At 36.3% G+C, this 12,543-nt stretch overlaps 1 protein-coding gene across 2 annotated transcripts; it reads left to right on the top strand.

Moving 5' to 3' along the window:
* Window positions 1-1,785: 1,785 nt before the first annotated feature.
* LOC149211030 (putative boron transporter 2) lies at window positions 1,786-7,648 on the top strand. Of its 2 annotated transcripts, XM_089396876.1 has the most exons (14): window positions 1,786-2,196; window positions 2,588-2,699; window positions 2,923-3,005; window positions 3,108-3,300; window positions 3,609-3,747; window positions 3,844-4,009; window positions 4,103-4,269; window positions 4,390-4,563; window positions 4,682-4,777; window positions 5,151-5,285; window positions 5,775-6,094; window positions 6,226-6,505; window positions 6,671-6,784; window positions 7,157-7,648. In XM_089396876.1, exons 2-14 carry the CDS (start codon window positions 2,593-2,595, stop codon window positions 7,187-7,189), a joined length of 2,007 nt encoding a protein of 668 aa, XP_089253002.1. In that variant the 5' UTR covers window positions 1,786-2,196; window positions 2,588-2,592; the 3' UTR covers window positions 7,190-7,648. The 2 variants fall into 2 exon arrangements, with proteins under 2 accessions (XP_089253002.1, XP_089253001.1); XM_089396875.1 differs by lacking the exons at window positions 1,786-2,196; window positions 2,588-2,699; window positions 2,923-3,005 and having other exon boundaries at window positions 3,091-3,300; window positions 7,157-7,216; window positions 7,332-7,648.
* Window positions 7,649-12,543: the final 4,895 nt, after the last annotated feature.

Below are 12,543 nucleotides of genomic sequence, written 5' to 3'. Positions count from 1 at the left end.
TTCAACTTTTCAACAAAATTAATATTTCACCAAAATAAGATGAACCTATTTTTTTAATATGTTTTATTAATCATTATTATTTAACTTGTAATATGTTTTATTAATCTTTATTATGTAACTTGTTAAAAAAGTGAAAATTATTTTTATATGTTTTATTATTTTATTTTTTCCTATATTGCCAACTTACAATTGAGAATTCGAACTTTGAACCTTAAATGTCTTAGTTACCTTCAACTCACATTATTTAGATCACCAATTGAATTGCCACTTGAGACTTACTCATAATAATTTTTAATTATAATGATATTAATAATTAAATTGGGTCTCCTCATGGGATGATGGGGTGGTTGTGTCACTAGAATGTTATCTCCTCCAGACAGTTTCAAATCGCACCTGGGGATCCTGGCTACATTGAACTTGAACTTGTGGCTTATGGATTGTTGCATATATCTAGGGAAGTTGTTAATTCCCCATCAACCTTTGAAATAACAAAAACTCAATATAAACAATAAAATTTATAACACTTTAATTACAATAATATTAATATTTAAATTAATTTTAAAATAATGAATTATATCATAATATTAATAATTAAATAACTCTAAAAAATTATTTAGATAATATATGCTGAAATAAGAATATAAATATTTAATATCAAATTGAATTAATAAATATATAAGAAAATTCAATTAAAATAAAATTTTATCTTAATTCATTTTATTTATTCATTTTTTTATAAAAAATTATTAAATTAAAAAAATATACATTATTATGTAGTTGAAAATATAAAATAAATATATATAACAAATTATTTATTCAATCCCAAATATTAATCTATATACCCTTTCACAAAATTAGAAAAACAATTAATAACTAATTCTTCTCTAAAATAAAGATAAATTTATGTGTTATTTATTTTTCTCTATAAAAACTTAGACATCTTTATATAAAAAATTATGAATATAATATTCATAATTTTTTTTATTTAAAATAATTTTTCTTATTTAAAATATATAAGATTTAATTATATGACAAACTCCAAAAACACTAGAGTTATAGAAATTTCACAACTAAAAACATTATTTAAATTTTGATTTTTAATATACAATTCTACAAACAATATGAAACTAAAATATAAGTGTCTAATAAACTTGTGTGCCGTTTAAATATATGTGTAAGCGCTTGTGTTCAGTTTAAATATACTTAAACATATGTGTAAGCGCTTGTGTGCCGTTTAAATATATGTGTGTGCAGTTTAAAATATGTGTGAGCACTTGTGTGCAGTTTAGTGATCTTTGTGTGTAGTGTGCAATTTAGTTGGAAATCATAGTGATATGAAGTATTTTATAAATTAATTAAAATGTTTAAGGTTCACATATTTTAAAATAATCTGGTTTAAAGAGAAAAAGATAAATCTTATAATAATAAAAATTGAAATTAGTTCAAGACTAGAATTGACTAATTTAATGTCAACCACACAAACAACTTTAGATTTTTCCAAATCATTCTTAGTCAAATTTAATGCTCCAGGATTTGGAATTGAAACAGTGTTAGATTTCTCCCAACCATTCCTAATCGAATTTAATGCTTTAGGATTTAGAATTGAAACAAGATTAATGCAGGACAACCATCCTCTAGCTTCCAAAACAACAAGCTTAATAACTAAAAAAGCTTGAAGTCTATTTACCAAAAGGAGATGCTTGTCATCATACATGCATTAACGAAATGACAATCATAAACCTCAACGGGTGTGTATGTAAGCCTCGTAATGGTCTCGCCATCATGAGATTGCCAATCGGATTGAATATCCGGTAGTCTTTCTGGAAAACATGGACCTTACAAGGACAAAGACGAACATGATATCAAGTTTCAAATTGTTGAATACTCTGCGCCACAACTTCCCCATCACAAGCTTCAGCGGAAGAAAAAATAAAAAGGAACAGTGCATTCATTTTTCCAATTTGGGGTGGCGGGGTTTAACAGGCAGAGTTGGAATTTGCAGAATTCGAAGGTTAAACAATTGGGTTTCAGAATTTGCAGAATTCAGAAGTTAAACAATTGCGTTTCATAATTGGGTTCCATAAGATCTCATTAACACTTCGTAATATTACAGAATCTTTTTGTGCCAGAGATCTTCGATCCCATTATTGCCGCTTTATATTCTTAAATGCAACTGATGATAGTTTGAAGCTGCAGGCATATTCTTGACTACATCTTTATTTATAGAGTAATTGATATTGATATGAGCATGTATATTGATTCTGAACATGCCCAGATAATATTATTGATTCAACTTATCATGTCTATCGATTCTGAGCATATACCCAGATAGCATATTTGATTCAAACCTGGCATGTTTATTGATTCTGTACATACCCATATCATCCTTTTCATGCAAACGTGGTATGTTTGTTGATTGATTCCGAACATACCAGATTGAAACTTGCCATATATATTGATTCTTTGTGTATTGAATTGATTTTTGGATTGAAATATTGCTTTATAGAAAACCCAATGGGTGCTTTTATCAAATTTTGTTGTTACGTATTAGACTCTGAACCTTACATAATTGTCACTTTGGATTCAGAAGCAATGGAGAATCCATCTGCTGCTCCTTTTAGAGGAATTCTAAGAGACGTTAGAGGAAGGCTGCCCTGTTACAAACAAGATTGGGTCCAAGGACTCAATACAGGAATCAGGTCAAATTATGAGTTTTTTCGATTTAGCTTTTCCAAACGTTTGTATATGTCATGATCTTGGTGGATCATAAGCCTGCAGGGCTTTTAGCATCGTTGGTATATTACCCATAAAAGAAAGATTAGCCAGGCATCTCGGAACTTTGTTTTCTTCATGTTATAGATCTCAAGTTTTCTCTGTAATATTGAGTGTTTTGGCTTCTGTATTCATTTTCATTCATGGTAGAATTTTGGCGCCAACCACCTACATCTTCTTTGCTTCGGCTCTTCCTGTTATAGCATTTGGGGAGCAGCTTGATAGAGCCACGGGTAATTCTTAGTTTTCTTTATTAGCTTCAGTGTCAATGTTAAATCTAATTTCTTCTCTGATAAATATATCTAAACGTTCTGCTACGCCTATGGTATTGTTAGATGGGACCTTAACTGCTATTCAAACACTGGTCTCTACTGCTATTTGTGGAATCCTACACGCTATTTTTGGTGGACAGCCCCTGCTAATTCTTGGAGTTGCAGAACCCACTGTCCTCATGTATACATACATGTATAATTTTGCAAAAGGCAGAGATGATTTGGGACATAAGCTGTTTCTTGCATGGGCAGGATGGTAAGCACGAATACTTACAATAACAAAAAGACCAATATCTGCATAGATTTTTTGCTTATTCCAATCGGATTCAAAGATTAAGATATGGAAAAGCATAATATTTATTTGACTGTTTGCTTGGAGGAGCTTTTGGTATTGTGTTTCATGTATTTTGTATTTTCAGAGATACATATCTTGTATTTGTATTCCCATTTTCTGCAAGGTATAGAGCTATATAGAGATGTATAAATGGTATGTTCTCTGTTTTTATGGCATCCGGGGGATCCAGTTTGGGACTTCAACAAAAGTGATGGAAGATTGGTGTGCAGGGCTTGTGTGTGGACGGCGTTGCTTCTATGCCTTCTAGCTATTTTCGGTGCCGGTTCAATCATCAACAGGTTTACAAGAGTGGCTGGAGAGCTCTTTGGCATCTTGATTGCTGTCTTGTTCGCGAAGGAGGCTATCAAGGCATGTGCACTTACCATCCCTGTATCTGGGTGCCAAGTTTTCACTATTTTGCTGAAATTCCATATTAAAAGAATCCCGTTGAAGTTGTGTTTTCAGGGTTTGGTAGACGAATTTCGTATACCTGAAAATGAGAACCCCAATGTCGATCAGTTCAAATTTCCATGGCGTTTTGCAAATGGGTTATTTGGGATTGTTTTATCTTTTGGTCTACTGCTCACAGCCCTAAAAAGCAGATTGGCTCGATCATGGCGATATGGCACAGGTAGAGTTTCTTTCTTTCTTACTGGCAATTAGAATCTATGATAATGATATAATTTCTGGTTTATATTATTCTAATGCATAACTTTGTCAACAGGTTGGTTGAGAAGTTTCTGTGCAGACTACGGAGTACCCGTGATGATTGTGGTGTGGACAGCAATCTCATACAGTGCATATGATAGTGTACCCGCTGGAATTCCTAGAAGGCTTTCTAGTCCTAATGCCTGGGCTCCTAGTGCTTCATCCAACTGGGCAGTAATTAAGGTGATTGGAAGCCCCTTTATTCTTAGGATGATTGTGTACCTTCTTGTTTTTTTATTTATATAACCAAGTATTCAATTATGGTCTCTTTAAGTGTTGACATTAAACTGGCAATTTTGGCAGGATATGCATAAAGTTCCACCCCTCTACATTCTAGGTGCATTTATCCCTGCAATTATGATAACAGGACTGTATTTTTTCGATCACAGCGTGGCAGCTCAAATGGCTCAACAGAAAGAATTCAATTTGAGAAATCCTTCGGCTTACCACTACGACTTACTTTTATTGGGGATTATGGTGTGTGTTCTGGTCTGTCTCTAGGATTAAATTTTGTTTTCCAATTGATATTTGCATCTATACGGATGTTAAAATTGATTTTTCTACAATTTGTTATGGGTTCGATCCCCTAATTCAGGTGTTTTTGTGTGGATTACTTGGAATTCCTCCGTCTAATGGGGTATTACCGCAATCCCCAATGCATACAAAGAGCCTTGCAACTCTGAAGAGACAGGTTGGTAATGTACTTATTAAGCACTAATAATAGGAAGTCTCCCCCCTTCGATTTACATTGTATAATAGGAAGTCTAATCACAATATTTCATTTGTGTCCTGCAAATGTTTCACATTTTGCATCCTTCACATAGTAACGTTTTACATGGGGTTATTCCACCTTTTTACTCGGTGGATCCAGCTTAGAAAAATAAAAAACTTTAGACACTCCTCACTGATTTATGAATACAAGCTGGTCTTCACCCAGTTTATTGCGTACTTGCAGTCCCTTTAAAATCATATGAGATTGTTGCTTACTTATTAGAATGGTCATGAAGACATATGTTCTTCCTTTGAACAGTAAATAGAACCTGATCTAGATACTTTGGATGCAGATAGTGCGGAAAGAATTGGTAGAGAGTGCTAAGAAATACATGCAGAAACAAGCTAGTGTGTCAGAGATTTATGACAATATTCAACAAGTGTTTACAAAAATGGAGATGAATAATATCCATCACCTTCCAAACCCGGTATGTTTAAAAGAGCTTGACATTTTTCCAAAAAAAAGTTCTTCTAGGGTCTTTATCTAAATAATTTGTTATCCCTATCTTTACTAGTCAGGGATATTTCATTCAGCAAATTAATATTTCCTTCTATTTTAGGGCACCTGTAATTCGGAGGAATCGTTCCAAATAAGTATATTATATTAAAAACAGAGTTTTCGAAGAATGGTGCAATTTAAATACAAATATGTTGCTTTTAATATGTATGGACATGTAATTCTTGATACTCAATTACATGTATCTCTCAATTCTCCTCTTTTCAGTCAATCTTATTTCTTCAGCAATTAGCAATTTCTTCTTCAGACAACCTGGTATTGGTTTCATATAGGCAGGGATAGTCCTGGACCTTAAGGCTTACATCACCCTTGTACCTTTTCATATTAATTGGAATGGAGGTACTGAAGAGTTTATGCCAATTGAAATGGAGTCTTATATGTTGTTTGATTGGCATTACAGGCACTGAAGCAGCTGAATGAGTTAGAACAATTTAAGTCTATAGACTTGAGGAGCCTGGACACCGATATGAATGGAAATGCTTTCGACCCTGAAAAACATGTTGATGGTTTGCTTCCAGTCAGAGTTAAAGAGCAGAGGCTGAGCAATTTAGTCCAATCCTTGCTTGTTGGTATCTGTGTGGCTGTGATGCCTGTTATCAAAAAGGTCCCTACATCTGTATTATGGGGCTACTTTGCTTACATGGCAATAGAGAGTTTACCAGGGAATCAGTTCTGGGAGAGGTTTCTTTTTTTCTTTATTACACCATCAAGGAGATATAAGTGAGTCCCTAACTTCTCTGCGAGGTCTTTTGAATAATCTAAAGATTGAGTATTGGATAGTCTTCTTCTTGGAAGGTTAACTAAATTCTGATGAGGGCTTGAAACTTTCTAAATGGCAATTATATATGCAGGGTGCTTGAGGATGTGCATGCATCATTTGTTGAAACCGTACCGTTCAAGACCATTGCAAAATTTACACTGTTTCAGCTTCTTTACCTACTGGTATGCTTTGGCATAACATGGATACCTATAGCAGGAATACTTTTCCCTGCCCCATTCTTTTTGTTAATACCCATCAGACAGCGTATTCTTCCAAAGCTATTTGAACCCGAGCATCTAAGTGAACTAGATGCAGCTGAGTATGAGGAGAGTGAAGCCCTTCCTCATCAGCCACGTAGCTCCATATTGGTGGTATGTACCTTATGAAGCATATTTCCGAGAGCAATGCATCAGAATATTAAACTACTTGGGTTTTTTTATTTATCTTGGTGGATATTTTCTGTAGAGTTCAAGTCAATAATTCAGTTCTAGGATTTTCAATGCTTATGTCTTGACATTCCCCTTCTGTAAATACAGGAGCCTGAGGCAAATGTGATAGACAGAATGGAAGAGATTGAGGAAGATGTTGATGATGCTGAAATTTTGGATGAAATAACTACTAGAAGTCGTGGCGAATTGAAGCACCGTCCTGTAAAATTCATACTTATTATTGAACATCTTTGGAAAAAGTCTGATTTGTGTTTTATTTTGATAAAAAACGCAAAGTCATTCTTTTGGAAATTGTCTTAATAAGTATTTCTCATAACATTGCATAGGCTGAAGGGAAACTTTCCAATTTGAACATTTTGGGACAGGAAATTTGAGTTTCAAATTTCAAGAAAGGGCATTTCTTTCCAGTGTAAATAGATCTCTGATGTAATTCCACTCATAAGAATGGGCACTTTCATAAATCTCTGATTTAACCTCACTCATAAGAATGGGCACTTCTCAGGTAAACAGAGCTATGTGATAGATGGGATGAATTTGGCTGATGAATTGCTCATATATGTCTTCTTATTGCAGGTTCACGTTGAGGATCGGAATCAAGTGGTCTAGGTCTGAAGGGAAATTTTATTTTTACATGTAAGGGCAACACCATTGAAGGGCCTTTTCAAGTTATACTACTGAATGCACACTGCATATGTAGAATTGTTGCGCTTGGATAGTGTTACTGACATAAGCACATTCTTGCACTCAGATATTCTGAAATAAAGCAAGGTGAACCAATATATGTCATTAGATTTTTCTGCCATAAAATGGGACCATTCTTCAAATTCTTCTCTTAGAAGGATCAGGAAACCCAGGAGGAGGAGCTCAAATTGCTAAACCCAGTTATGTACAGGCATGAAATGATAGGACAAGGTTGGTCTCTGGTCAATACATCGACTGCCAAAGTCTGTGCCTCAGCCTGTTTGAGTTTTAGGAAATATTGAAATGAGGGTGAACGATATATGAGCTTTTTGACTTTCAATTGTGCATGAATTACTTTAATATGAGCTTTTTGACTTTCAATTGTGCATGAATTACTTTAATATGAGCTTTTTGACTTTGAATTGTGCATGAATTACTTTAGCTGGTTTTTATAATAAGGATGGAATATTACATATCAGATGTTGTTTTTTACAATTATATTAATAAATGTTGTTCATAAATATGGATAGCTTTATATTAAACACATATATCAATAATATGAGTATAAACATAAAAAAATCATATTAATAATAATTAATATTATATTATTACTACTATAATAATAATAAATTATATTAATAATCATTTAATAAATAATAATGAAGTAATTATGAAATAAATATTTAATAAAAATCAAACAATAATTTAAATGTGGTTGATAGGAAATTTAACTTTAAACACTCAACCAGAACATAATTATTAAACGCTAGCCACTTCCAAAACACACCGAGACCGATGACAAAAGTTGAATCAATTCAAATCAACAAGATAATGATCATGAACATTCACGCTTTCCAACCAATCTCTTCTTGCATTGTCTTGCATTTTTGCATAACGTTGAAAAGAAAAAAGCAGTAAAATCTACCAACCATCTATTGATTTCACTCTTGATATAGCTGTAAATGTCAAAGGAATAATATTAAACCCATGGGATAAATATTATAAATCTAAGGTATATAAATCTTAAGATAAATAATATAAACCCTAAAATAAACATGCTTGACCATGATTTACCATCATTGATTTTCATACTGAGACGATGTTTGTCACAATGTGATGTTGGACCATGGTTAACCATGGTTGATTTTCATATTGAGACAATCTTTGGCACATTGTGATATTGGATTATCGTTGACCATGGATGAACATGATTGTAAATCCAAGTGATTTATATTAAACTTTAGGATCAATATTATAAACCCTATGAATAATATTATACCCTAGGAATATGAAACAAATACATCTAAGGGATTGATATTATAAACCGAAGGGAATAATAAACCCAAGGGATTAATTCTAGAACCCAAAGGTATTATAAACCCAAAGGAATAATAAACCCAAGGGATTAATTCTAGAACCCAAAGGTATTATAAACCCAAGGGAATAGTATTATAAATGCAATGTATATTAACCCTAAAGGGATTGATATTATAAACCCAAGGGAATAATTAACCCAAGGGATTCAAAATTCAACAGATTTATAATATAAACCTAAGGGAATAATATTAAACCCAAGAGATTAATATTATAAATGCAAGGTATATAAACAATGAAGGGATTGATATTTAAACTCAAGGGATTAATACTAAAAACCTGAGGGATTAAAAAACCAATGGATTTATAATACAAACATAAGGAAATAATATTAAACCCAAGGGATTAATATTATAAACACAAGGTATATAAACCCTAAGATCAATATTTTTTTTTCTCGGCAAATGCTAATTCTATTAACTGTAAAACAAAGTAAAAATACAAGGGGGCGAAGCCTCGGGAATCATCCTCCGAGAGCACTCAGAACAACATAAACTATCCCTTGTGAGGGAAGAACCATATACATAAGCAAGAGAGAAGATATAGCCACCAGGAATCAACCAAGGAAACATGAGGAGGAGGTGAAAACCGTCTGTCTAGAGCATATGACTAGAGCACGAGACCATTACATTGCTCAAAATTCCAGAGACCATTACAATGCTCAAAATTCCAGAAGAGTTTTACATTACTAAGCAACATAGAGAAAATTAAGTCCGCCTGTCTGAAGATTTCCGACCCGAGCTGCGTCCAAAACCGCTTGAGCTTGATCATGTTAGTCATCCTAAAACAAAAAAGGGAAGGGCCCAGATGGCCTCAAAATGCAGCGTCCTCATGCTGAGGTTCCTCCACCACCAGACAGGCGTTATCCTTCCATGCATCCTCATGTCCAACATCTTCATCGCCTAGGTGCCTCATCAGGGGATGCGTGTCACTATCCATCTCTTCCTGAATCCTCGAGACAACAGTTTCCGGAGGCTGAGAGGCACTGGGAGCCTCGTTCCTTTCAAGTCTCTCCCCCTGATCTTTCACCAGACTTTCCCCTGCAGTAATCTGTCTGTTGCTTTGACTGCTGGCTCCTTTGAAAGCTTCCTGAGAAGGCTCAGACATCAGGCACACCCAAATTGTGTTGGGTGTGGAGCCTGATTATCTTCTATATTCAAAGGTATCACCACATTGGACCCCAGTTCGAAATGGGGGTGGCAACGCCGCCCGTAAAATATTCGCTGCAGGGGGGGTCCAGGGGGGGCGGCTGCGACCTTTGGGATCCCCCCCTTGGCGGGGGGTTTCAGGGGCAGCGCCCCCGAAGCTAAAAACAACTGTAAAATTTCCTTGTAAAAGTATAGTAATTTCTAATCAATCTGGGCCGTTCATTAGGCGGATGATCTGACGGTAGAACTTATGTTTAGTTTAGGGTTTTTTTCCCTAGAAGGCAACACCTCTCTTTGTATGAGGGCATTGTATTTGAGGCTGTGTGATAGATGTGTATTCTGTGAGCGGGAAATAGAGAGGTGAGACTGTGAGAGAAAACAGATGATATTACAGCGGATCTGCTGTAGGTTGTGTCTCTTCATTTTTTGCTGAATAATAGAAAGGAAGGACTGGCTGTTTGGGGTGGACGTAGCCCAAACTGGGTGAACCACGTATATCTGTGTCTCTCTTGTTTTATGCGCTTTCTGTGTTTATATTTCTGTAATATTTTATGTGTTCCATTGCTCCATAATATATAATTTTCTAACAAATTGGAGGCGGAGCTTCTTCTTCAGAGAAGAGAATGGTGATATTGGCAGTGATTACAGGTCTATTCAAATTGCTCTGAAAAGTGAAATGAGTTGTTTGGAACCCATGATACGGAATTGGATTATGAGCAGGATCCACAGAGCTGGAAGCCGGCTGTTTTCCATGCCCTCCCCGACTTCCCCCAGAACGACTCCTCTTGCTGTGGCACACCATGATGAGGAGAGTCCGCAGAGGCCGAGACTGGAGGGTGATGAAACAATCCGGAAAACCGAAAGCAGAACCCAGAGAGAGGTTACATAACATAGAAACCAACTTAAGACATGGACGACAGGACTGTAAATGCAGGGAGAGCGACGCATGAAAAGTAGCAGGGGAAGTTGAAAGCTTGCCAAAGTTTCCAAAGACCAGACCGCTATCTAAACGCCACACTTTCCCAAGCCAAAGGTGAACAAGAAATGGAATACACAAAGAAAACTCACTGTTGTTTGCAGAGAACAGCCAGCCCCCGAAACCCACTTCTGGCTTTAACCAGAGACACGAAGGCAGGGCGCTTACAGTGGTAATGAAATCCCTGAACGCCATGGATAAAATAACCAAAGCCATACCTTGGACGGGACGAGTAGTAAATGCAGAGAGCGTGCCAAATCTTTTGCTCTGCAAATGATCCCTCAAGAACCGAGTGAGCCGCTTGAATGTCACACACATCAACCAAATAAGCTTCTGGAGAATCGCACGGGTCTGCATCTGGCAGTACCAAGCGCCTCCATCTGTCCTGTGAAACATTATGACACATTGATTTCACCCGCATCCGGGTGTGCTTCTCCTTCCTGATACATTTCATTTTTCACAAGATTTTTATAGTCCAAGAGTTGTGACTCAGAGGCCAGCCTGGATAAGGATCAAGCATGAAGGTTCACCCCACATTCAACTCCAATGTTTGCTAATAAATCCGCTACTTTATTTCCTTCTCTGCGAATGTGCTTCAGCGTGACCGCTCTGTGAGAGAAGAGCCAACATTCAATGAGTTCGAGCCTTTTAGCCATCCTCCAGCTATTGCCAACTTTGTGAGAGGGAGTTCCTTGCAGGATTTTGGAGATCATGTTGATAATGATCTGAGAATCACCCTCTATAATAAGCGGAAAGAATCCATTGCTTTGCGCAAGGATAAGGCCCTGCCAGAGACCTTCCAATTCTGCCAAATTATTGGTATCCCATCCCTTGGAGCCTAGAAAGTTTAAGAGGGGGGTACCCTTATGATCTCTGAAGATCCCTCCGAAGCCTGAATTGCCCGGATTGCCCTTCGAGGCCCCATCAAAGTTAAGCTGGTACATATGCACTGGAGGAGGCAACCATTTCTGAGGTGACTGATTTCTCAGAGGCTGTGTTCCTCTGATTATCTGTTCTTGCTTCAAGTTAAGGTTCCAATTGGCCCATATTGATTGTTCTTGGGGGCTGTTTGGAAGGTCCTCCTGGTACCAGGTTTTGAGAGAAATGGTTTCCTCAATGTTTTGGAAAATTATTTTCCATATATTCTCCAGAGGCATAGAGTGATCTTTGAAAATTCTGCTGTTTCTCTCCTTCCATATGGCCCACATAAGAAAGCCCAGAATGAGCTTCCATAGGAAATTTAAAATCTTGCTTTGATATGGAGTCCGCTCCCAGTTACGCACTGTGGTAATGATGTCTCTGTGAACTCTTCCTTCCCTCTGGCAGCGGAAACTAACCTTTTCCCATAGCTTTTGCGCTAATTGGTAGGAGTGCATGAGATGCTTTACGGTTTCCTCATCTTGTCTACAGTTGGGGCATATTGAGGGCCCATGAAAGTTCCTCTTCCTAAGATTGTCCCAGGTAAGAATCTTGTTATGACATAGGAGCCAAAGAAAGGTGGAGATTTTCGGCCATAGGGAAGGGTCCCAGACTTTGCTCCAAATAGGATCTTTCACTAAATGATCTTTGATAATGATGTTGTAAGCCTCTCTTGTATTGAAGGTACCTTTTTCTTCATATCCCCATCTAAGTATATCCTTTTCCTCGGAAGGTAGAATTCTCCTTTTCTTTAATTCTGTGTCTATCATTTGTTGAACTTGTGGCATTTCTTGACTCAAGAACTGATCCGCCTTGAGCCATTCCCTGTATTCTTGGGTTGATGAGAGCTTCTAGAAGTTTTT

The sequence above is a fragment of the Pinus tabuliformis genome, chromosome 1_2 (genome assembly GCF_031772625.1).
Source record: "Pinus tabuliformis cultivar Carrire ecotype Pingquan chromosome 1_2, CPIR1, whole genome shotgun sequence".
NCBI classification, from domain to species: Eukaryota; Viridiplantae; Streptophyta; class Pinopsida; order Pinales; family Pinaceae; genus Pinus; species Pinus tabuliformis.
Note: the sequence above shows the minus strand (reverse complement) of the source record. Positions and strands in the feature narration are given on the sequence as shown.